Genomic DNA, 26,841 nt, shown 5'->3' with positions numbered 1-26,841 from the left:
TACTAGATCAAATATTACAAATATTCTTATCTAATCAACTCAAATCGTGTATGATACAATGCACATATGAACCATCAAATGTTATGATTATAGTACGAGATGTAAAGATAAGCAACCAGATTTTAAGTACTGTACATTATAAACAAACTCCTAAGAGCTTATTCTTTACTACAGTACTAGTGTACTCTTCAGTAAGTGCTATAAATACAGTATAAATATGTTGGTATCAAATTACTGCTGGATGGAGTATATATATAATATACATTGGCAGGATATACCATACAAACTTCCTTTAGTTATTAATAACATACATAATTAATTATAAGTACAATCTGTTTTTCAATTTTTCTGGGAATTACAGTTTGTGGGAGTAAGTACAACATAGTTATAACATAATTAGACTGAAATTTCTCAGTAACGAACGCAGCTAAAAATAAGTATGTGCCAAAATAGGCAAGGGAGTAAGTACAAAGACAGAAACTTCTATAAATTAAAATATAAGAAAAAAAAATTAAAAAATCTAATCTATATCAGATATTGATGGAGCGAGTTCAACATAGTTTATAAAATAATTAGACTGGAAAATCTCAGTAATATAGCTAAAATGTAAGTATAGTAGGGCATATGTACCAAAATAAGTAAGGGAGTAAGTACGAAAGACAGAATACAACTTTTAATGGGTGCCCAGTTTTTTTTTTTTTTTTTAAAATTATATAATAATGATATTATTGCTTAAGGAATTGAAAATAAATACATTATGTTTTTATTATATATAATAATAAATGAAAATGTGTAAAATTTCACTCAAGGTGGAATATTTGCTTTATTAAAAATGTAATAAAAACTTAAAATTAAATACTGTAGAAATTAATAACAAAGGCAGTAGTAAATATTGTTAATAAATAAAAATCAATATATAATCAAAGATCTTATAACTAGTATATAAGATCTTTGATATAATGTAATAATACAGTATACAGAATGTAAATTCTATAAATGCTAAACAAGACCTCATTAAGGATTGTTTGCTTACAAAATAATGCAGGAAAAAAAATCAAACATAGTTCTGGGTACAGGCACTATTTAGGACACACATTTACATAATAAGTTAAAATAAATTTTATATAAAAAAAGTGCAAAATTTAGATAAAATTTGAGGTACAGTAAAACATAACACACATTGTCACATCACTTCAACACTCCAATATTAAAACCTGATTAAAACTGACCACATACACCGTTGGTAACAATCCTTCTTAGCTTTGAGGAATATATACATGCTACTAATGTGCTACTTCTTTAAAAACCAACTAACAATACATAGTTATTGCTATTTACGTAATTCCCTGGACATCTTAAATACAGTACAGTGCTTTTATTATACAGTTGTACACTTTTCTAATAATTAGATCTTAAAGGTTGCGACCCGACTTCAATGTAACTGATACATAAGTGCATTCAAAATGAAATGAAAATTCAACTGTTAATCATGTACCAAGTTGAACCTGTTTCTATCACTGTAATCTTATTAAAATACAGTCCTAGAATTAAGGTGATTATTTGGAGGCTGTCTCAGGTAAATGGCTAATCAGTTACTGTGGGAATAGAGTTTCGACAACTTTGTTCATGGGTGCCATGTTGTAACCAACATTAGAATATTAAGCGCCAACGTGAGGCTTATGATAGGTATTGACTGCTATTGTTGAGTCTCGAAAAAATAGTAACAAGCTTTCATTTCAGGATAGTAGACAATCGTTAGATCAATAAATACAGACGCAATAACTGGACGAAACCATATATACTGGACGCTTATGTGCATGTGCAGATTACTCGTTTGGATACTGCCCCCAAACAAAACCGCGCTATTATCGCAAAGGACAACATGAGTTTAGTATACAAAATAAAATCAATCCATTACCATTTTATAATCTACAGTACAGACGTCTATACTAGTTGAAAGATTAACTCCATTTATCACTCTAGTTTATTGCTAACAACTACAGTATATTGTAATGCCACTTTCCCGCTACTTAAATATGTAATAAATATTGTATAATAATAATATTAAAAATGCACTATTTACATAAAAGTATACTCGCTTTATTAGTGAACAATAATGATGATTGTATACAAGGACAGTTTGTTTCAAGTATTTCAATAAGTGTTCTACTCAACTTGGTGCTTATTTCTTTTACATAAAAACAATAAATAACTTAATTATAAAATAGTACCATTTATAATATACTGTAAGTTTTAGTAAGTTGTATTTCATTTGAATAAGCATCATCAAAGTTTAATAATCATTGAAGGAGGTTTAAAATTACTTAAAACAAAGAGGGAGTGTCTGTATTCCCTCTATTCTATAAACAGTAATATGAAATAAGTACCAAATTTCCATAGAATTATACACCAGCACAAATCCAAAGTGTTTATTTCAACTGGGATTTACATTCTTTTATAATAAAGAATACAACAGCAATAAAAAGAGTTCCTTATTTACATCTTTTTACAACCCACTCTATGTGAACTCTTACTGTACTAAAATGCCTAATACTACAGTATTTTGTTACATGCTGGTATATTCACAACACAGAACTATTTACAACCATAAACAATATATAAAACACTAGGTTATACAACACCAGTATTACGATACAAAACACTAATACATTACTATTTCTACTGGAAGGTTTTATTCTGGGCGGTGCCAGTAAACGCTTTGGTAAAAAGGGTTTCAAGAGGACATGTAAAATGTATCTTATTATCTTAACATTATCATGGTTGGTTTTGAGTTTAAGAGTTTCTCCGGATTATTAAATTCAAAGAACAGGCAGCCGTTTCTGAGTACTACAATTTGTCCAGTATATTATTAGCCAAATTCTATGATATAGTATCACATGTGAGGACCATATCAATGTCCAATAGAATATGATGCATAGAGACTGTCCGGACGGCTATAGTAGACTCCTGTCCTGTTGCTGTTGGCTATGCTTGACTCATGTTCTGTTGGCTATAATAGATCTTTGTCCTGTTAGCTACAGTAGACTCCCGTCATGTTGGGTATGGTACACTCCCATCCTGTTGGCTATGGTAGACTCCTAACCTGTTGGCTAATGGTAGAATCCTGTCCCGTTGGCTATGGTAGACTCCTGTCCTGTTGACTATGGTAGACTCCTGTCCTGTTGGCTATGGTAGACCGTTGTCCTGTCGGCTAGAATTCTGTGCCTAGGCCTACCATTTCTAGCCTAAAACAACACATCAACAATGCTCTTCCAGCACAGTGCCTGCAAGCTCCTTAATGTGCAGAGGAAGTGATGATATCATTTGCAGTGTTTTAACTTGGGCTGGTATGTTACTTTCACGGAAGGACATCAGAAATGATTCATCTGCAAAATGAAAATAATTATTAGAAAGTTTAAAATATCAATATGTTTTTTTTTCTCTGACAAGGACAATCATCCATTTTAAAGTCTTATGTCTACATCCAGCCTGAAACAAGACTCCCAGGATACTGAAACCCGGAACCTTACATTTCAATACTTACCTTTCAATAACTGAACGCAAGTCCATAGAGCAATGTGGATGAAGTTTGTATCTTTGCTGCGAAGAAACTTTTCCAAATACTTGAGAATTCCAACAACATTATTTTTCAGAAGTTCTGACGGAATAGCTGAAGAGAATAAATGTGTCAATTGAAGTAAAATACAGTAAGAAAATAATATGTGATATGACATCATCATGTCCATATATGGGCACATCACATTTTTTGGTCACATAAAGTTTGATAGTGTAGACAGAGCTTAAGATGTTATAATAAACATCACCAAAAACCAACAATGATGAATTTGGAGTTTGCACAGATGAAGAGCAATTCTCTTATTTTACATTTTATATAGTTGTATTTTGTCAAACATTTCTATCGAAGTGAATACCACTTAAGAGAAATCCTTTTGTAGTGTATGTTTTACCTCCACCAAGGAGGTATATAATAATCGGTAGCGTGTGTTTTTTACTGTGTTTCACAAACAAATTTAATACTTTTAGCATCATGAAAAAGAAACAATAAAAATATCTTCTATTTTTTTAAAAACTTTTGACAACTTAATAATATACTTACTTAGCAGCGCTACTTGCCCGATAATGCCCGCGCTGTTGTATTGCACTTCAGAGTGTGGTGAACTGACAGCTAAGTTAACAAGTCGACTAAAGAAGCGCCCGGAATGACTTTCTAATAACTTTTGCTTGGCATCATCTGAAGAAAAAGGAAAATGGAAGTTGATTTCTGTTTATTTGTAAAATCAAACACTTTTAGGCCTCTTGTTATATAATAATTTGAACTCCAACATATTGTCAATTATGCTTCACATGTCAGTTGAATTGAGCAGAGCTCAATCAAAACTATTGTTGATAAGAGAATAAGAAAACTTATTCAACTTTACAAGACCCAACTCATCCCATGCAATATATTTTTAAAGTTCTTAGGAGCGGCAGATAGTTCCAGTCCATCACCTCTTGTGCAAATAAATTCCGTAATATTACCAATCTGCCATTACAGCACTTAATGTTAAAGAATGATGTGTGGCATGGTATTTGTACTATTTTTGTATTTTATTTTCTGTAGTCACAGAGAAACACAACTTTTCTATTTATTTTATGCAAATAATATAATAAATTGAATTGAATAATACACCTACCATCACTTGACATGACAGCAAGAGCCGCTGTCACTTCAGTCTGAACTGACGCCGGTGAGGTACTCTCCATAAAGGTACTTACTAAACTCTCCAAACCACCAGAGCTTAAGATTGTCTGTGAAGAGGAGGCATTAAAAACTTTAGTGTGATTGAAAAACATTAACAGTTAGTAGGTAGCTTTTGATTTGTGATGATCTACAGTACAAACAACTTACATCATGTCACACTATGTGCATGGATTGACATTGCTCAATTTGACACAGTTTTGGGCAAAGACACAATGTATGCTTTTTAGAGGACAAAGGATTTTAAAACACCAATTACCGTTACATGATCTCCTGCAGCTAAATTCCTTAATGTACCAGCAGCGTGGCAGTGCACTTCCCATATCATAGGCTCATATAGCAACCTACAAAGTTCCGGTAAAAATCCTTCTTGTACAATTGGTGTCTGTATGTAGAAAAAAAAATTACATTTGTTTGAACTTTGTAAACAATCACAGACAAGAAAGACAAAATCACCCCATAAGAAAATTGAACGGTTCTGTAAAGAATTATTTTACAAACAAAGTTACATTTAAAGGATTAATTTTGTACCTCATTCTGTCTGTGTATTGAAAGGTTACGAACAGCTGCTACGGCAGCAGACAAAGTGTCCTTTTTGCTGGTCTTGATAATCCTTAGTAATGGAGGAAGTGATCCTAAATCTACAATGGCTACTTGATTAGATTCTGAAAAATAAAACAAAAATCAGTCATAGGACAGTTATTCGCACAGTGTTGAAAAAGATAATGAAATTAAGCTACCAAATAACAAGTATTATGTATAATACACCCAGGTTTATAAATGGGTACCCGGTTAGATGAAGACACAACTTTGCACTGACTAGCTGCAATGTGGGAGTACTTTTTCATACGTGTTTGATCCAACAAAATGACCGGGGTAATAATGTGAAGCGCTTTAAGAAGCATTGTGCAATAAACACTATATGAGATGAACATTATTAATTTATAATATACATACCATCTGAGGCCAAATTCCGTAAAGCAAAGCAGGCTTGACATTTGACCTTTAAGAAAAAACACAATTATAAGACAATTTTGTTAGTATACATATATTCATGATTTATTCTATTTATGCAAGTTTGCATGTTTTGATATACTCTAATACTATTCTGAATGATAACAAAAAATCAAACCTTATCAATCGGTGAGTCAAGAAGAAAAATAAGAGAGCGTAACACTCTGTGGTTTCCTTCTTTGCTGACATGTTTACGATGAGATTCATCGACTGCTAGATTACTGAGGGCAGCAGAACTGTAATATTGTACATCAGTATCCTCAGAACTGAGCAAGGACACAAACACAGGTATAGCGCCATCTGACACCAGTGCTTGTCTATTAGCATCTGCAAAATACCAATTCAACATGTGATTATTTTAGAGAAGAACATCTATTAAGCTCTGTCTACACTATCAAACATAATGTGACAAAAAATGTGATGTGCCTAATATGGTAGTGAAAGCCCAAATATGGTACTGATATGCTTAAATATGGTAGTGATATGATGTCATCGTGTCCATATAAAGCTCTGTCTACACCATCAAACTTTATGTGACACAAAATTGAGATGTGTCCATATATGGACATGATGATGTCATATCACAGGCCCGTATCCAGGGGGGGTGCGTTGGGTGCAGACGCACCCTCCCAAGTCCCAAAAGGTCCACTATTTCCTCGGTTGGTATTTTTTGACAATATCATTATATATATACAAAATTTACATTATCAATGGTATACAAACAAAAATATGCTAATATAAAATGAAAAAATACCGGTAATTAAATTACGGAATCTGAACTGACTACAAACTCGATGTAAAACATGCGCAGTCGATCATGTGACGACAAGCAATAGCTTAGCGCTTCATGTACGCGGTACGCGGTAAAGTGTTTGCTGGAGAAATACAGACAACTTAACGTCAGGGAACACGTGTACTTTTTGTCGGGGAATATAATATACAGTAAAAAACTTTCGCGTTCACTTCGTAGCTAGCTTCAGCGCCTAGAAAACCGCGACGTTTCATTGACCGTGAGAGTACGTCAGAGTGATATTATGCACTTTATATGCATTCATTATTGCCAGCGATCTAACTTACTACTAAACAATAGCTAGGTACGCACTTGTCTGGCGGTATCCCTTTGTACGAATCGTTCAACGTTGGGTCGAGACGCGTGATATCAAGTTTCATCCAGGGACCAAAATGTGTAATGTGTTATTTTCCAGGCGAAGTTTACCGACGGTTACGTCGTGTACTGCGTCGACGTACGCTACACTACAGCAAAAACGAATTATGTTAATTGTTCGTTTGTTCACCAATTTTTTAATTTATAACCTTCTGTACCGTGGGGCACCTAAAATAAATTTTTCATCCATTACTAAACAAAAAAACATGCCATTTTCGCTTAGCCAACATTATAGCTATAGTTATTACATTTTCAATATCCTGTATGTCATGAATTTCTCATCACTCGGGGAAGTCCAGATGGTACGCATGCATACACCTGGGAGGAATAAACTTTTTTCCCCAACTGAAAAAGGTCTACGCTTGCGTTTTTTAAGCCTCTAGGCCTGATGTTTCCAAAGTATAAAATGCAATTTTTTGAAGACCTGCAGCTCTAGTTTTAAACATTTTCTTAGCTCAGCCCCAACAATAAAGCTGGTCATATTTCGAAGAACAAGAAGTACATTTTCCGGGACCTAACATCTCTATTTTTCAAACATTTCTTAGCTCAGTCACAACCCATGATAGGGACTTATATATTTTTTTTCATGTTTTGAAGTATAATAAGTCCAATTTCCGGGACCTCCAACTCTATTTTTCAAAATTTTCTTTGAACTTTTATTTTTTAAATTGAAAAATATGGATTGAAACCGTCATCGCGCATCGTTTTTTTGCACGCAGTATTTTATTTATGCATTATAAAAAATGGAAAAAATGGCTACCCTAAATCTGATTAAAAAGACCTCAAATGACGCTAGAATGCGTTGCTTCCGGGGGCTTCGCCCCCTGGACTCCCACCAGGGGCCCTTGGCGGCCCCTGGCCCTCAGCCTAGTGATGCTCGCTTCGCTCGCATAGCCCCCTCGTCGGGGAATGTAGCCCCCGCGTCGGGAAGATCCTGGCGCCACCCCTGCTGAGTTGGCCTCATCATGAAAGCGTTAAGTTCTGGTGTCCATCGTTCAACTAGCCCAAGCCACAACAGAGAGTCTTACATCAGTCTTTAGAACGTCAAATAACGCAAATTTTTCCAGGGCCTTCGGCCCCTGGACCCTGACCGGGGGCCCTTGGCGGCCCCCTGGCCCCCAGCCATTGTTGCTCGCTTCGCTCGCACCCCCCCATTATAAATGCTGCATACGGGCCTGTATCACTACCATATTTGAGCATACTGTACAGTATCACTACCATATTTGGGTACATCACACTTTTTTTGTCAAACTAGTTTGATAGTGTAGACAGTGCTTTATGGGCACATCACATTTTTTTGTCACAGCAAGTTTGATAGTGTAGATACTGTAGAGCTGTATTTTTACTTATTTCATAACAAAAAAATCTTTGGTTGAGCAAATGATTGAACCTTGGATTCTGAGAAAACAAGTATGTTAACCACACAGACCACTATTAATAGTGGATTCACAAACACAAATGTCTAACAAAATCTAACAATGTTATTAAGGATATCTCCCAAAATAATCTTATCAAGTTAAAATGCTTTCACATGCTAGTAATGATGTAATTGAATTAGGCATAAGTTGAAATTTTACTTTTGATCAAAAGATCACACTCTAATTCCCATAGGCGGATCCAAGGTTTGGAAGTGGGTGTGTGTGCAGTTGGCCAATATCGAACAGTGCAATGCAAAATATAGGACATTTTGGTTACGTTCAGCCACTGATTCTACACTCTTCGTTTTTAGTACATACCAATGTGGGTCAGATTGAGGAGTGCCCCAGCAGCATTTCGACGAACACGAATGTCTTGCGATTTTGCTAATGTCAACAGAGGTTTAATGCCACCTTTCACAACTATCTCACGTTTGTTGAGGTCTGAAAACAAAATTATATGTATTGGTAGATTTAATTGTTTTTGTAGAATACTAGAAATTAATGCTACAGGATATAGGCTGTGTTGCAGGGGTGTGTCATATTAGTTTAGTTACACTTTACTTAATTTGTTGATAAAGTCAGTAACTGGTATTCTGTGTTAAGCGTGGTTCCCACTTGCAACGTAACAGAATGCAAGTGAATTGACCAATCACAAGCGATGGCTTATTCGCTTGTGATTGCTAACCGTCTATAACTTCGCTTGTCATTGGTTAACACGCTTGCGTTGCATTTACGTCTTTGCGTTACGTTCTAGTGGGAACCAAGCTTTAGCAGGTAAAGTCAATAAATGCATTACAGATTTAGAATAGTATATGTAAAATGAATTTATGAGGTTCCCTGTACAACACATGTTAATGTATTTAAGCATGTATAATAAATCTTAGGGATCATGTGATTATTCATTACTGCAGTAATTACAACTCCCTAGTACTAGTAGAAATTTATTAGAAATTCATTGTAATAAACAGCCTAGTGTATGAATAGCTTGCTAAATATTACCATTTATCAGTATAATAAGTAAACAAAATATAATTACTGCAGTAACTGCAGTAGAATAAATTTTAAATGATCTATAGTGATGACCGACATTTCATATTCTGTTCTTTCTCTATGTAAATATGGAAGAATACTTTCTAAAAGTTGTTTGGAATTACATCACCTTTGAACTCCTTTTCTTATCATTTTTAATGTATTAATTTCTATTTGTTTACTTCTTGTAAAAAAGTGCAGAACACTGTATTGTATTGAAAGTATATTTTAGTTGGAAAAAACCCACTAAAAATGGTACAATTTATATATTTTATATGTGCTACAGTCATAAATTTAAATTTCTATGAACAATTTATGAATTTGATGTTTTGAGGTATTTTGAGTTATTTTCTGTAGAGGGCCTCTTCGAGTCAGCTGTACTGCTGTATTGTAGATACTAATGAAATAAAGTTGAATAAATAAATAAAACAAAAACAAACAAATAATAATTAATATTAATAGTAATTTATATCAAATGTTATTTAAATTTTAAATGTTACATAACATGTATACGACCTTGAAAGGAGTATTGAACTCAACTCAATCATGACATTCACTCACTCGATTCTTTTTTGTGCCACAGACATGAATTGTGTTTATTTTTAACTGTTGAAGGTATCTTTTATGTATGTGCTCTGGACTGTAATAGAAAGTGTGACTTTGAAAGTGAATTTTATAAAAATATATGCATTTGGATATGGACATTAGTATGGCAAATTTTGTGTATCGAAAAAGGCAAAATTGCCAACTACTGTAAATTTGGTGGAAAATTTTGACTAGAGGTGGGATTATACAATATCTCAGGGTGGGTTAATAACTGCAAAGAAATTGTATAATTTATTCTTAAAAAGTAACGGTAACAATTTTGCGACGACCGACAACCAAACTATTGTATGTGATGTCAATTGTTTGTGCGCTTTCAGGGATATTGGGACGTGATTTCTCACTCCACGCCTCGACACAGTTTTGCTGGTTTAGGTCCAGTCAACGACCAATGACATCTATTGACCTGACCTAGTTAGGTCGTTGAAAATCGAAGGCTCCCAATTAACAGACGCATCGCAGCATATTATTCATGAGATTAATTTAAAATGTGCACATGGGTTGCTTACCTGAGGTAGCCAGTGATGTTATACAGCCACATACGTTGCATTTCACCTCCAGGCTGGAAGAGCGCAGCAATCGGATTAAAACACGTAGTCCACCGCTTTTTATGATAATGTCCTTATTACAATCTGGAATAAGAAAAGTTACACAGTAAATTCTTTAAAAAAACACTAGAACCATTCAAACATTTATATTAATTAATATGGTTGATTGTTTTTCATAATTTGTTTTTTTTTAACATGCTTTCTTTTTGTACCCTCAAAAAATAATTAAAAAAATATAAAAACAAATACATTTTTAAAAGCTAATATGTTCGCTCACAAAATTCATGCAAGAGGTATTAAGATTTTTGTTAATTGGTACAGTAATTGTACTTTTCTTGTGCAGAGTACAAAATCCATTTCAATAGCTGGATAAAGTGCATTATAATATTAATCAAACCAACAACTCCCTTGGGGTCTATTAGGCCTAACTAAACTCTCATTATCGCTAATTGGCAGTTGATTGAAGATTTATGTTTAAAAAAATGTTGCATATTTTAGAAACACTATTAAACAAACATGCACTACATTTACAGGTATGCTGTAGGATATGTTCAAAGACATTTCTTAAAAGGTTATGTGCATATTGAAAATTAAGGGAATGAACTTTTAAAACCTGAAATGGCCTAGTCAGCCGTTTTAATGTTATGAATACCGTGAGCTACATTATTAAATATTATTTAACAAAAATGTATGTGAATAACAAATGGAATTATGGGATACTTAATTAAAAATACCCAATTGTAAAATCTGTGATTTGTTTCTCAAACGCAAGTTAGTAGTACTACATAAAGCTATGTGTGGTTATCGGTTACCAACTACATGTTTATTAATTAGCATGGAGTGTTGCTTGAACGCATCCTAGGATGTAAAACGCAACACACGCACAAAATAAAACAGTTTAGTTGCTTTAATATATATCGTGATCTACATTATTATTTTTTATAACGGTTCTTATTTAAGATGTAAAACGCAACAATAGTATATTATGCAATGTACGCGAGATTCAAATCATCTTATTTAACAAATCCATTCAAATTTATGGACACTTTTCACACAAAAAATATAAGAAGTCAATCAACCAAAACTCTAAATGTTCCAGCATGGAACAATATTCATGGAAAGAGAATGTTTAATTAATCTTCCTGTACATATCCGTAAAAATTATGAGACACTTAGTCAAGTTGAATTTAAAAATCTTGTATAATTTCTATTGTACATAAGCTTTTATTTTTCTTGTATTTTTTTTCAAATCTTGGCCTCTTGGGAGACCAGTACTTGTGTATTGAAAGAGCTATTCCAGAATAAAGAAAGATTTGTATTGTATTGTATAGCAACAGATTAAAAGTGGAACTGTAGCTTGGTGAATAACATTGAACATTGAATGAAATATATAGTGAGTTTTAAATACCATGTCTGATGGTGAAATCCACTTATTGTCAAATGATTGTTGACCAACTGGCCACGATTTTTGCTTTTCATAATATACATACTGTAGGTAATATAACAATAATGTACAATTTAATCGCATGCACAGACATTATGTTATATTACAGACACTAATGAATAATATAAACGACTCACTGCCGAGCATGACTGCTGAAGGTTATTAATATGAAAATATACAGCCTATAAATCGAGAATTTCCATTACCACTTTCGGATGTCTTGTCAATGTTTATTCATGAGAATCTACGAAAACTGTCACGGCATATCAATATTATTTTAAAAGTAGTTGATAACAATGACGCTGTCATTGACAGCACATGCATCATGTATCACACAATAAAAGGCTATAGCCTACACAAGAAAACTAAACATGTCACGGTGTGGAGAAGTTTGTGGTGCCTGTCTACTGTACACTGACTCACATAGTCATTTTGTCTATCTGCAAGATTTATTGTAAAGAATAATGTAGCTCACATTATTTATAACATATGTATTTTTAGAAGCAAAAAGTTAACATTCACAAATTTCAATAGAAAATATGATGGTTCTTTAAAAAAGGCTTCTTCTAGAGGAGTGAAGGATGCCCTCTCCGGATCTAACCAATGACTTCGGGCGACACATCTTACCCAAGACCTACAGTACAAGAAATTTGAATTGAATCATGTGACTTTCCCATTACATCTCAGTCATGTTACTGAATACACACTAAACTGTCTGACAGCCTGACTAGTTAGTGCTGATGAAGAATCCTCGGATGAGGTTCGAAAGGTTCACTAATAGGTACATGACATTTTTCGCTTGTGTGATCCAGTTGAATTGATGGTATAATTAATGCTTCTTTAATAACATCGCCTTCTTCACTTCCTGAACACATTTGATCTTTTTTCATGCTCCTGTTGAGGAAGGAATGAGTAGTCAAGAATCTTTACCTGGGCCATGCACAGCAAGGTTGTTCAGAGCAAGCGAGGCTGCCTTTTGTGTCTCTATATCACCAGATTCTAGTAGGGCTATCACCAGCTTCATCAAACGTATAGTTATTGGCTGTAACACTAGAAAAAAAAGTGGAAGATAATTAACCATAAATATAGTGATAGAGAAATAATTATGGCACATTTACAATTAAGTTTTTTTTTCAATTCTTTTTTTTAGTTTAATACCGGCTCTGACAGTTTAATACCAGCTCTGACAATACAATATTCGTCAGGACAAAAATGACACTTTTTATGTTGTTGCATCAGTATATTATTTAGTGGCATACTGGTAACGGATCTTACTACTATGGCATGTCAAAGACATGGGTTAAATATTTATCTGTGACATATTTCTTGCATTGTAACCCTAGGCAATGATACTCAACTCCCATTGAATGGGATGTAAAGCTGTTGGTCCAATGTACATACATGGCACATTAAACTTGATACTGTCTATTATTTGAAAAGGGAATTGTTCAGTGTGTTGACCATACTGGTGACCAATACTAAAGAGGTCACCCCAAGTACTGTACAAAGAAGAGTATAAATCTACAGTAGCTTCTTATTTTCAAGGTTAGGAGTAAAGTACAGTATCATTTGGTGATGATAATGATGATGATGATGACAATGATGATAATAATGATGAAGACAAAAATGATAGAGGAAGACATATTTTTACCAAACTTACATTTTTCGCTAATTTCTGCAAGCCATAGAGCAGCTGATCTTTGTAAATCCACATTTTCAGAATATGTTAAAACACACAATGCACGAAAACGCCTTTCATTAATTGTTGGTTTTTCTCCACTATCTGAAAAAAAAACAAAAAACAAAGATACTTTTGTTACTGCTTTTGATAAAGATTACACACATGACAATATGAAAAAATATGGTGAAAATTAAATTTGTGTCCAGGGATACGGAACCGTATCCAAGCTCCTGGTGGCTAAAATTAAAATCTACACACAATACGGGAATAGATCAAACATTTCATATCTACCAATTCATTGGATCTGAAGACCTGAATTGGAAACCTATCGATATCATTGGTTTCTTTTTTCATATTTGAGCTAGATTATTTAGAAGATAAGGTTCAGTTATATTATTAAGAAATAGGTCAGCTATTGCAATTATTGAATACAGAAAATAATTATGCACCATAAACTTTCTGTCTTTTAACAATAATAATATTTTAGAATCCAAAAGCTTTGATACGGTAAGAAGTAAAAATTACTGAAGCTGACTCGTAAATACATTAATATAAGGGATCGTTTAAAATTATTCTACTGCAGTTACTGCAGTAACTATATTTTTCACTGAAATAACCAATGATTTTAGTTTTCCTAATTCTAGACTTTTTAGAGGTGTCGCAATAAACAGTGTGTACCCCAAAAAACCTTGCTAAATAAGCATAATCAGGTTAAAGAGTAAAAAAAGTATAGTTTACTGCAGTAAATGCAGTAGAATAATTTTGAAATGGCCCTAAAAGGTATTTAACAATAGAGTGCAAAAAATAGATTACATCTGATTGCCACCTGCTTTGTGATTGAACCAAAACTAACAATAGACACACTGTATATGATTTTTCTTCTACTGTAAAATGAAATTATCACTGTATATCTTACCACCTGCATATTCTACCAATGGAAAGAAATTATGATGGCATATTGAACTATTAAATAGCCATCTCCAAATTATACACAAAACAACAGTAGTGTTGGTGGTACAGTAGTCTATGAGTGCCGCTTACTGTACCTGGATAAACCTACTGTATAACTAAAAAGATTGAAAATTCAATGGACACCCTTATCCACAATTGGTATAGTCCACAAACTACTGCATGCCCACAAGTGGAAGCATCCTTGCAAACTACCATCACCATTTCTTGGCACCTCCCTATCCACACCCACAAACAGAGGTGGATCCAGCTAAAATGAAATTATGGAATCATTTTTGATGTATTTTTGAAAGACTATGTTTAGTACCAAGTGCTTTTCCGTTAAACAAATCCTTGATCGCACCTGTCAGTCTATTTCAAACATAAATGTAAAATGTTTTCAATGTTTGACACCTAGAATTATAGATTTTTAATGTCTGTTGTTATAAAATTGACCTTGAAAGGTAAAACCTAATCATCATAAATAAACTTACTATTTTAATGCAAGGTATCGCCTATCTGAGAAATAGTGACCCTCCATGAAAACACACTTTAAAAAATGCAACATACAATTATCTTTTAATCGATATGTTATGGGTCATTTCTGTAGGGAAGAGATACAGTAGGAATATTTTATTTGTTATCAAGTCAAACAGTAGACTATAAAAGTCAGTTTTAAATAGACTTAAGCCATACTAAAGCCTTGGCATCAACAATAGCAATTTAACAAAGACTATGAGATAATACTAAACTAGTGAACCATAGTGTGAATAAGAATGATAAGTCAAAACCTGTCTAAAATTCCTGGTACAGTAAGTCGAACTTTAGGTACTGTTTCTGCTGCAAAAAAAACGGTTAAATGGCAGGCACCCTCAAAATACAGTAGGCCTAATGGTTAAAAACACTCGATCAATTCTGTGTTAAGGCGAATACTAAATAATAATACTAAAATTGTAAATCTCTGATGTGAATTTTAAAATATTAAAAATGGAAATAACTCTATCTTTGTTTTATAAAATTGATTGTAAAATTTTTCAGTAATCAGTTAAAGATGTATTGTCCCCCAAAAACATAAAAAATGAAGATTAATTAAATCAGACTTTGAATAGGTTATTTTGTAGTTTTAATAAAGTTAACCACTTCCGTAGAAAAAAAAACATGGAAACAAATAATGTTTTCCATTATAAAATGATAAAATAAATGGTTAATTCAACCAAAAATCCATTGGCTGGCAGCCAATTTGACTATTTTTTGCTTTAAATTACAGTTTTTTCAGGTAAACAAAATTGTTTTCGATCTAATTTTTGGTCAAAGTGGATAACTATTAGAAGAAATTAAAATGCCATATTCAACAACAAAAATTAGAATAATTAGTTTGTCAGGGGGACAATACATCTTTAAATGGCACGCAGCCTGAAAATACAGTAACACTGAACAGTTAAAAACAACGTGTGTTAGGTACTGTAGATATACTAAAATTCTAAATCTCTGAGCCTGTGAATTTGAAAATATTAAAATGGAAATCACTTCATCTTTGTTTTCATAAAATTGATTGTAAAAAAAAATCACAACTGGCGAAATTCTCACAGGAATCTGAAGCATCCAAAGTGCATTAGGAAATCCAGCGTTGATTTTTACGGCGTGCAGAGTATTGATCATGCTTCCCTCTGGCTTAAAATCGATCATAAATGAGTATATTTCATGGTTGGTGGATTTGTAACAAACATGTTCATTCAATTAGTCCACATGTGGATTTACTATCATTAAAAGTTGTAATATTTGGTTCATTAGCAAGTCTACATTTCATTCCTGAAAATTTGTCTTATATTTCTATCAAGTACATGTTGAGGATTTTTGTTGAGGGTTTTCTTTCTTTTTGTTACATATTAATAAAAAATATAAAAAAATATTGAACCATGGGAATTAGGGCTATAAACTAGCAAAAACTAATCAAATTCAGCTCTTTAAACTAGAAATAATTAAAAAAAATACCATAATTAATAGTGTAGTATTGTCTTTCTATCAAGTGGATTTATGTGGAGGGTTTTATTTCTTAAAAATAAAAAAACAATACTGTAGGCTTATTGAACAATGGGAAGGGCTATGAACTAGCAAAAACTAAACAAAACTAGAAATAATTAAAATAATACCATAATTAATAATAATAGTTTAGTGAAGCCAGTGTTACATTATTAGTTTAATTAGTGCAATAGCTGTATAAACAATTCCACTCCCTATGAGATAAGCATCATTACTGTATTTTCTTTCCTGTAATTAGTGGGTACTGTATACTTTACTCAGTGTTGGATGTGATAAAATAAAAGAACAAGATAAGGGTGTGCCTTCTATTATTCCATTGATAAACCTGATTTACTAACTTTGGTGCACAAAATTTGAAAGAGATAGAAAACTATTGTCTGCTCCAGACAAAAACATAGCGCTGAGCATGTGTCTACAACTACAGTAAATTGAATCAAGCAAGCATAACGACACCGTTGAAACAAAAGAAATGCAAACGTTGTACAGTCCCAACAATTATCGACAAAGAATCATCTATATATAAATTTACGTAAGGGCAAAATTTGGTAAATCGCGCCTTACTTCTAGAATTTTTACTCGATGGTATGTAAAGTTGGTTCGTACTTTCGGTACTGATTTTAACCACCTGATGTAACCCTGTTTACTAATTAAATTAAGTTAGATAATTAGTTATTGACGATTAAAACGAATTTAGGTTCAACGATTTGCCCCAAATAGGGGTGTTTTCCCGATCGTGGTATACACTGTCTAATGGATGTCCATCTTGAAAAATACCCGCCAGAAAAATGCGAGGAGGCTTCGCATTTTCCTATCTCCTCCTACGATAATTGTTTTTAATAGCTGAAAACCGGTTGAACAGCTAGAGTACAGCATCATAATGTTGAAGACAGGCCGATTTTCTTAAAAAAATACTATTTTGATAGATTTAATATACGATTATACAAATGTATTGATTTGCGATGAATGGAACATCCCAATCTCTCACTCTGCCAGAGTTTGGTTTAACACAAGTAGGTAAATTTATGAGCCCTTGGTTTAACACATACAGTAGGTAAATATATGGGCCCTTTGAGAATAAACTTGCAATACTTTGACAATACTGTAAATTAAATACCTATTAACTATTTTTTGTCCTCATTTGAATCGAGCATTTCTTACTGTGAATGTTCGTACTGTTAGAGATGTAATATAAAAATATACAAATAAACTTTATTACTGAGATTGTGGATAGGCTCTACTGTTAGATATACAAATAAACTTTATACTGACAAATGTTTTACTGTATTTAGAGGTATATTATTTATAGGCCTATAAAACATGAAAAAAATATTTCGTTACTGAGTGGATAAAGAATATATTTAAAAATTGTTCCTCTTTGTACCTATCCGCTTTCCCATCCCTCAACCCTAATGTTACATACAAAACACAAATTCAAAAATTTGGACTCATTTTGTGGTAAGTTTCTCCTTCGGAAGTAATTCCCAGGGTGCAAATTTAATTGACTACATAAATCATCGTGTCTTTATTCGTTTCTGTAAACGACTATGTATTATAGTCCCGCGGTACGTACATTTGAAATCGCCAGTTTTGTTACGCTGAAATTACCGTGTATTCGAGAACCATCTGTGGGCACGACCTAGATGGTACGCGAGCGAAGCGAGCGTACCATCTAGTTGATTAAAATACATGAAACCTAGAAACATGAGACCTGATTGACTCAACATCCAAACTGATATTTAATGAATAAATACAGTAAGTACATAATTACTACAATTAAATGTAATGGATAAAAAGCCCATCATCATGTTATACTATAATAAGCCCACATTAAAAATATCTGTACAGCTATCTATCTAAAAGTCTACTGGCATGAACATATACCAGAGGCTGATCAAGAATTTTGAAATAAGAGAGGGGAGGAGAGATTCAGCAGAGGACCTAAAGCGTGGTTCCCACTAGCGACACAACGCAAGGACGTAACGCAAAGCAAGTGAATTGACCAATCACAAGCGATGGTTTATTCGCTTGTGATTGCTAAACTGTCTATAACTTCTCTTGTCATTGGTCAACACGCTTGCGTTGCATTTACGTCCATGCGTTACGTTCTAGTGGGAACCAAGCTTTAGAGATTGTGAAATGAAGAGCTAATGTCCTATCCTCTGCACTGTATTTTTCAGAATTTCAAAAGGGGAAGTTCAGGTTTCCCTTGGATCACACCTATAGAAGCACGCAATAATTACTTCTGATTCAAGTTTTAAGTGGAGATGAGATTTTTGGTTGAGCCAAAAAGCCTGAGTGTGGGACTTAAAATGTACTGTGTGGTATTTTAGTAAGAAATAATTAAAGTAATATAAAATGAAAAAATGCTGTCTAGGCTTTCAGGAGTGTGGATATTTCCTATCCTTGTAATAATTAGAATACTGAATCTTTAATATAACTTATAAGAATTCCAGGGAACTACTGAACTGACCTTTGGTATTCGTTTTTTACATTTGACTTAGTTTGCAAATTGTAAAATCAATGTTATTATACGACAGAAGCAACCAGGGTACTATTTAATGAAACTACTGAACTTCTTTCGAACTGACGATCAATTTTATACACATCATGATAGTGGAGTCATTAAAGGTGTATTGATTGCAGCCTGGGTAGACTTAATGACAAAATTTGATAACAAGCAACGGTTTGCTGGGCCGTAACCAGTTTTGACAGTGGGGTGGTTTGTTTAAGTTGTTTAGTGGAACCATACCCTCAAATTTTTTTTCTCTAGATGGTCGCAAATCGCATTTCCGGCTAATCTCTTGTGTTTCTGAACTACTGCAGTGTTGTATAATTTGGTGTAATTTCTTCACTATTTATAGAGCGTCACATGCCATTTTTTAAGAATGCGACACCCCCAGACATCCGGACGAAAGTAAAAAAAGGGGGAGGCCAAGCGGAACTCTCCGACGTACAAACCCCCGTACCCCCCCCCCAGTGGTTGAACAGCAGTCGAACTGGACTGTCTGAAGACAACAGGAAACTCTCCGGGTCTGAATGGTCTCACATTTGGTTTCAACCATAATGATACAATGGAAACAAGGTCACTGATGTCCACATTGGTAGAGTCGACCATCAGTAGGATTTTGAAAATTATTATCTTAATTAAATTATCTTAAAATTAGTACACAGTATTCATCAATCCCTTGTTTGTATTGAATTTGAATCAAAATTGTGACAGATCAAAGAGCTGAGATTGTTAGTAGGCTCTGAAGAAAGTGTTAAAGAAGAGATTGCTACAGTACATAACATCAAGAGTGAGTGCTACCAGGGAAGAGTTAAATTATTTAACTCTTCCCTGGTGCTACATAACATTCATTTATATCATGTGACCCACAATGATCCAATCAAATGACTAGAATCTATTCAAGTTGGTTAGATTAGAATTTTATTTTAATACTCATACAGTAATAATTTTCTATTACTTGTTTATTTACTTGTTTACTTGATTCCCAGGATTTTCCTGGGTATAGAAGCCAAGCATACAGTGCTTATAGGCCCCTCGATGAAAATGATGTTTTAACATACGGCGCAAATTTTATGTTTCCACTAGTAAAAAAAATGTTTTTATAGGATGTAATGTAACTTCGACGTTATTGTTACTGTACACCTTGAATTCGTTACAGTACAATAAACAGTAAAAAAGCTAAAACTCTAAATTTCAAATCATATTTTTGCACTGAATAGGACAATTCCATTCGTTAGGACTGATCATAACGAGTTTAAGTATCGCTTGTAGAAGAAAATTAGAATTGCGAGGAGATACATGCATTATCCAATAACAAGTTTCTATCGCAATGGCTGTTGGTTTAACCTAATTACGGATTTCTTAGCAATTCAACGGTCAAGCAAAGTTCATCTTTAGCTGAAACATCCTCATAATGACATTTTCTGATTGGTTTAAGATGTATGAACATAAAAATCAACTAGATTTAATTCGTCACTATGACGAATTATAGGTTATATGCATTGATTTAAATAAAGATAATTGATTTTTAAAAGATATTTTGATTCATTGATTTTCTCAGATTCTTTAATTATTTATAATATATGATAGGACCTTGCTAACGCGAATACAATAGCCGGTATCACAATCCGATCAAAGATCCCTCTGCGTATAATGTCATAAACCAAATTTGCTGTTACATAATAATAAAGACATAAGTTATTTTTTATCTAGATTTCATTATAAATCATGTGTATAATATATACACTAAGAAATGAATTTGAACAAACAATACGGATAATAAAAAAAAATCTTATTTCGTTTCCCAAGGTGAGACTCGATCTCGGTACCTTGAGGGCCATAGACACGAGCACACACCACCGAGCCATACACAACTGACTAAAAATTGTAGAAAAATTCCTCCGTGTATTTACTATGCAGTAACCACTTTGGTGCAGATAGATTATTACATACCGCAATGAATTATAATTTTTTACTATGATGACATCTCTAAAAATGTACAAAAATGATGCACTGTCAAACTATATACTTTTAACTTTAATATATGAACTTTTGAAGGAAGAAAGTTAATGTTAAGTTTGTTATTTTGGCCTAAGAAAATGTCATAATTTGTTTGATTGTCGAAATGAATTTTTTTAAATTTAATATGCAATTAATTATGGCTTAATCAACTTTTGTTTTCTTAGTTTAATAATAAATCATACATAAGATACATACACTTCAAGAAAATGAAATAAAAAATATGTGTTCCCGAGCATTCTGACGATCTATATTAATTTTAAAATTTAGCATATTTTCACCATTTTGTTAACTTACACGTGCGTAGCCTGTCACTTTTGACGTGCTCGTATAAGGCAATTACGCGTTGAAAAGTGAATAAAATATGATGATATTATTAAAGAAAGGTTGTACAACCGAAATTGGACAAAAAGAGTGCGCATTAAAGTATAACGCGCAGTGCGCGTGCAAAAATCTGCGCACTCATGGCAATTTTTTAAACGCTTAAAATTGCCTGAAACGTACTCTAATTTCATCGAAAATAAATTTTGACAATTTTGAACATTTTAAGCGCGCGTACGCAAGCGTTATATGCGCTACGCACGTAATTGTATTGCCATATGATAAAATATGACCTGAAATTTATGAGTACCAAATTTTGTTTAATTGTGATTCATGCTTGTGAAGATATGATTACAAACGTGATTTCGTAAAATCGCGCGTAGACCGCGTAATTTTTGATTACGCATCGTGAAAATATAACCACATCGATTCCTGGCCATAAGGAATATACTCTGAAAAATTGACTTAGATAGATGAAACTGATATCAAGATAATTCACGGACAAAATAGTGCTAAGGAAAGAATAAATAAATAAATAAACTAGACATGAAACTCGTCACTTTGACGAGTTAGTTATCCGCACGACAAACGCCACACGCACGTCATACGTTGGAATTTTGCACACGGAAAAAGATTATGACATTATGACCTGAACTGAAGAATATCATATGCTGTTAGTGCTGAATTCTGTCAATTTTGTGTCATATAGTATATACAGTGCAAACGGTATAATCTGTATACATGTTACATACAGTGTAGAATAGGTGAAATTACGGGTCCCCCCGTTTATACTTATTTTTAACACGGCTTCGGTATCAAAATGAAACACTAAGATAGCAATTTCGGAAGGAAATTATCTCAGCAACAACATATTAACGTGTGGAAGAAATTTGAATACGTAAAATATAGATGCGCGCCATTTTAAATGTGATGAACTATTACGCAAAATATGAAAATACGACTTTTTTTATTCAACTGGCAATATGATGACGTCACAACATCCGATTGGCAAAATGTTTACATGAATTCGTATCTACAATCCAATAGCTTCCAGAAAACGTTTTAATCATGATTATCACGTTTTATTCTGACGAGCTATAACAGATTGACATTTACTGTAAAGATGAAAATAAGTGACCCACGTTATTTTCATTTTTAGACATGATGACGTCATAAAAATTAAAATATTTTAACTCATGCGAAAGATAGTTGATTGACCTAGATAATATAAAAATCGGGGTGAAAATGGAAAACAGATAATTGGAGATGCGCTCTATTAAATGTGATGAGCTATGATGAAAGATACAAAAATTCTATTTTTTATATTCGCATGGCCATACGATGACGTCACAATGTCCGGTAAGCCGTATTGATGCATGATACATGATCTACAACTCATCATCTTCCAAAATACGTAATAAAAATAACTTTTACCGTTTAGTTTAGAAACTCCGACTGTTTAAAAAAAGGTATAATTTTGACAAATTTTGACAAATTTTTGAACTTTTTCATCAAAAACGCACATAAATTATCCAATTCGACGTGCCCGTATGACGTAATTTGAAGTCGAAATTGTTTAAAAGTTGGTAAAATTACTAGAAAAGGTTGAAAAAACATAAATCACGCGAAAAAATCTGTTTTTAACGGTACGTGTGCTCCGCGCGCGTAAAAATTTGCGCGCGCCTGGGAATTTTTGTCATGCTCAAAATGACATGAAACGCGTAGAAAGTTGATTAGAAATTAATTTTGCGCATTTTGAAATTTTAAATGCGCGTACGCGCGTAACTTTTTGTAAAACACGCATTTTTTTTCAACAAAAAGTTAGCGCATGATATAAATTAAACTTTTGCAAAGTTTCAATTTAAAATGTTATTTGGTTTTTGACCTATGTTAAATATGTGAAATTCATAAAATCGCGCGTAAGCCATGTTGCGCAACTCTGACATAATTAAAAAATAGGAGGTGCACAACTTCACGTGAATTCCCTCATGCTGACAAAGTTATAACATGTTATGTTTACAAGTTTTTGAGATACGCGAGACACAAAAATGGGGGAGAAGGAAAGAAAAAAAAAAAGTAACAGGACAGTTACAAGGAGTTATCCGCTCAATGCGGATAACTAATAAAGATTTTGACAGAATCAAGAAGTTATATGCATGATAATGCATATAACCTAATTAGCATAATATATGATTAAAATTATGACATTTTTTCCATACACGCAAAACCAGTCATGCGTTGCAAAATATTTATTATTTAATGACAACATTTAATTATATAAATTGTTTTTATTCAAATTAAACCTGCAATATACTACACTAAGGCCATTGTGCACTTGTTGTAGGTATACTGTAGCTATCATTGCCTTAAATTAAAGAGTACAGTAACTCCAGGTTTAAAATTTCTAATGTTTCTTATAAATTATATGAACCTAATACAACAAGGCATTGAGGATACAAACAACAATAAATTTAAATAAGAAAATACTATTTTACAAAAACCTAGTTAATAAAGCGTTGAAAATAAGTATGATATCTTAAATGTTGTTGCATTAATTTTTAATAAACAATAGAAGGAGTAAAATAATTACAGTTATACATCCTACTTACAAGGCTTATTGCATTTAAAATAGCCAACCTAATGGCACATTACATACAAACAATAATCACGCAATTTTTTCAACCCTGGGGAAAAATTAGGAATGCATACAATTTTAAATTCTGAATAGTGTACAACTGTGTGTTATTTAGAATTCTACTTGAGCTATACTGATGAGTTGTGTCAGACTACTAATGAGTTTTACAGACCCATAAATATTAAAATTATTTAGAAAATTGAATTCGAGCATCTGTGACTGATGGGCGTCATAACATGTCATTTTATCTAATTTGATATCAGACTTTATATTTAATAATCTAAAGAAATAAGAAATGTATTGGCGCTATGGCTTGGTGGTTAACATGCTTGCCTTCCAATTCCATGTCCATGGTTCAATCCTGACCTACTACTGTAGTGCCAGTGTTGTATGTAACTCACAACAATTTCTACTGAGACTTAGTTGTAATAAGCATGATAAATCATAGTTTCTCATCTTATCCTTTAAATGGCAAGTTTGTCACTAGTTGAATGTGTATGGAAATATATGTTTATGTTTGGTTTCCATCTGCACTCTCTCAGTCTCAAATAAGACTTTAGTTTAAGCATGATAAATCATATCGTTTATCTCATTCTTTAATTGGTAAGTTTGTCACTAATTGAATGTGTATGGGAAAAAAAAAATTACATGTGTTTGGTTATGATTTTGATAGTACTGTATACAAATAAATAGGGCCTACTAATGTCAACAGCTAGTCAATGACTATTTTAGGCTTAAATTAACCCAAGTTGGATCAAACATGACACTGTAGCCTGCCGGTTCTAGAATGGTTGCTCCCGTCGACTACCATGCAACTTTTTCTGGAAATACTGTTTTCTACTTTGATCGATTTTTGTCTGTCTTAATGCGCAACATTTAAAATATGTTTTCCATTTTGTACGCAGTTTTTGTATAATTATATAGTGTTGTATTTTGCATTATAATAGATCTAAGTTAGTCCGTGATGTGGTTATCAAAAACTCTAAAATAAAAATATATACAAAAATTCTTCTGTAATGATATGCGTAGTTAAATCATGAATATTAATGAGCAAGTTACATACCTGTATTTAGGTAGGAGAGTAAATCATTTGCTGCGTCTTTTTCCTCCTCCATCAGTAGCGGCTCATATAAATTGGCATGTCGTGGGTCGCCATAGCAACTGCAGCAGTAGCAACAATATGATAAGCAGCTCTCTAAAATAGTGTCCATAATTCCAGTTTTTAAATCTGTCAAGATAAGAATAGCTAAAAAATAATGTTCTGTTTAAAAAAAAATATTTCTTTTTTAATAACAAAACCTGCACAGAGGTTAAAAATATTCATTATTTTTCAAGACTTTATTTAAGAAAGGTTAAACCAAGACTAACAGTTAGATAATTTACCTCTATTTAGGGGACACTCATTATTAAAAGGACAAGTATTAATGAAAATGATTTTTATAATTGTATTACAGTACATACATGCCAACATCTGAAGTTTAAAAAATGACCACAGATGGTCGTACATGGCTTAAATATCGTAAGTTTGCTTGTGTGCAAGCCTTTTTCTTACTGTATATTTTAATGCAGAAACCACAAATAAACCAAAATTCAGTTAACTTTGTAAAACGGGAGAAAATGTGGAAAAACGGGAGCACGGAGTGTTGGCATGTATGGTATTAACAAAAACAGCCATTTATTACATAACGCATGATTTGCTAAGCAAAGTATGCTACAGTAATAGCAGCACTAGTTATTCTTTATCGTTTATACTTTGAGAAAACAAATAATTTGCATACTATATTCATTAATTAAGTACAGTTTTTTTTTTTACATAATTTTTAAATATGATAACAATAACTGCTGGGCTGCTGTAACAGCACTTACTGATACCGGCCACCAGTAAGAGATTGCTACTTCGAGACATGCGGCACTAACGCTACTGAAAAATACTATGAGACTTGAACTACCAAGACAACAGGAGACAGTTCGTAAGTTTTCATTGATTCAAGGGTAGGATCCCCCCACCCCCGGGTAGGATCCCCCCACCCCCGGGTCTAAAGTCAGCTGAAAATAAATGCACTGTAGAACCAGTAAAGTATTTCGGAATCTCAAGTTGAACTTAACAAAATGTTATTTAAATTAAAAGATTTTCTTTTGTTAGTATAGGCCTAGCTAGAAGTTAGTAAAAAAAACACAACAAATTAAGACACAAAAACTCAAGATAAAAGGTTAGCAAGCTAGATCAAATACAGCAGCAACGGAAAGTTAGGCCGTACACTGTGACTTTATTTTAGTAAGAAACAGGCTAGAGGAATGTACACTACACTACACTGTGCGTCGTCTCAGGACCAGATAGGATAGGAGGAAAAAGACGGTGAGTTTTTGGTATTACGACTAAGAGGCTTAATACTCACGGTTATTGTTTACATTTTACAGATATAATTCCAGTTTTTCGTTTAAAAACGTCCTTAAATATTTGATACGAAACAAAAACAAACTAACTGTACAAACCTTTTTGTTAATTTCGACACGAACCACCTTTGTTGTTTAGAATCACCTTTTGTTGGTCTACATATTTTTGTTATTTTTATAAATGTTTTCCCCTCCACATATAATGGTACTGTCCATCCAGGTTTGCACGTCAAACAAACATAGAGAGGGGGCTATAGCAACATTTTTTAATGTTACTATTTCTATCAGAGAGCCATAAATAATAAAATATTTATGGG

At 33.1% G+C, this 26,841-nt stretch overlaps 1 protein-coding gene across 1 annotated transcript; it reads right to left on the bottom strand.

Annotated features, from left to right (window-relative positions):
* Positions 1-2,310: 2,310 nt before the first annotated feature.
* Positions 2,311-26,036, bottom strand: LOC140041834 (uncharacterized). Its single transcript, XM_072087660.1, has 14 exons — positions 25,997-26,036; positions 25,194-25,358; positions 13,641-13,763; positions 12,911-13,030; positions 10,498-10,620; positions 8,675-8,797; positions 5,892-6,100; positions 5,717-5,762; positions 5,291-5,424; positions 5,019-5,144; positions 4,695-4,809; positions 4,118-4,252; positions 3,545-3,670; positions 2,311-3,386 (listed from the first exon to the last, which is right to left on the bottom strand). Exons 1-14 carry the CDS (start codon positions 26,034-26,036, stop codon positions 3,259-3,261), a joined length of 1,713 nt encoding a protein of 570 aa, XP_071943761.1. The 3' UTR covers positions 2,311-3,258.
* Between the last annotated feature and the right edge of the window lie 805 nt (positions 26,037-26,841).

The sequence above is a fragment of the Antedon mediterranea genome, chromosome 1 (assembly GCF_964355755.1).
Source record: "Antedon mediterranea chromosome 1, ecAntMedi1.1, whole genome shotgun sequence".
In the NCBI taxonomy this organism is placed as follows: Eukaryota; Metazoa; Echinodermata; class Crinoidea; order Comatulida; family Antedonidae; genus Antedon; species Antedon mediterranea.
The sequence above is the reverse complement of the archived record's forward strand: the minus strand, read 5'-3'. Positions and strand labels throughout refer to the sequence as shown.

Excerpts from the sequence above, each read along its gene's own strand:
- LOC140041834 (XM_072087660.1), bottom strand. The coding sequence starts at position 26,036 with ATGTCTCGAAGTAGCAATCTCTTACTGGTGGCCGGTATCA. Across the intron at positions 25,359-25,996 it reads CTTACTGGTGGCCGGTATCA|ATTTAAAAACTGGAATTATG; the intron begins GTAAGTGCTGTT and ends TTATCTTGACAG. Across the intron at positions 4,810-5,018 it reads CTGCAGGAGATCATGTAACG|ACAATCTTAAGCTCTGGTGG; the intron begins GTAATTGGTGTT and ends TCCTCTTCACAG.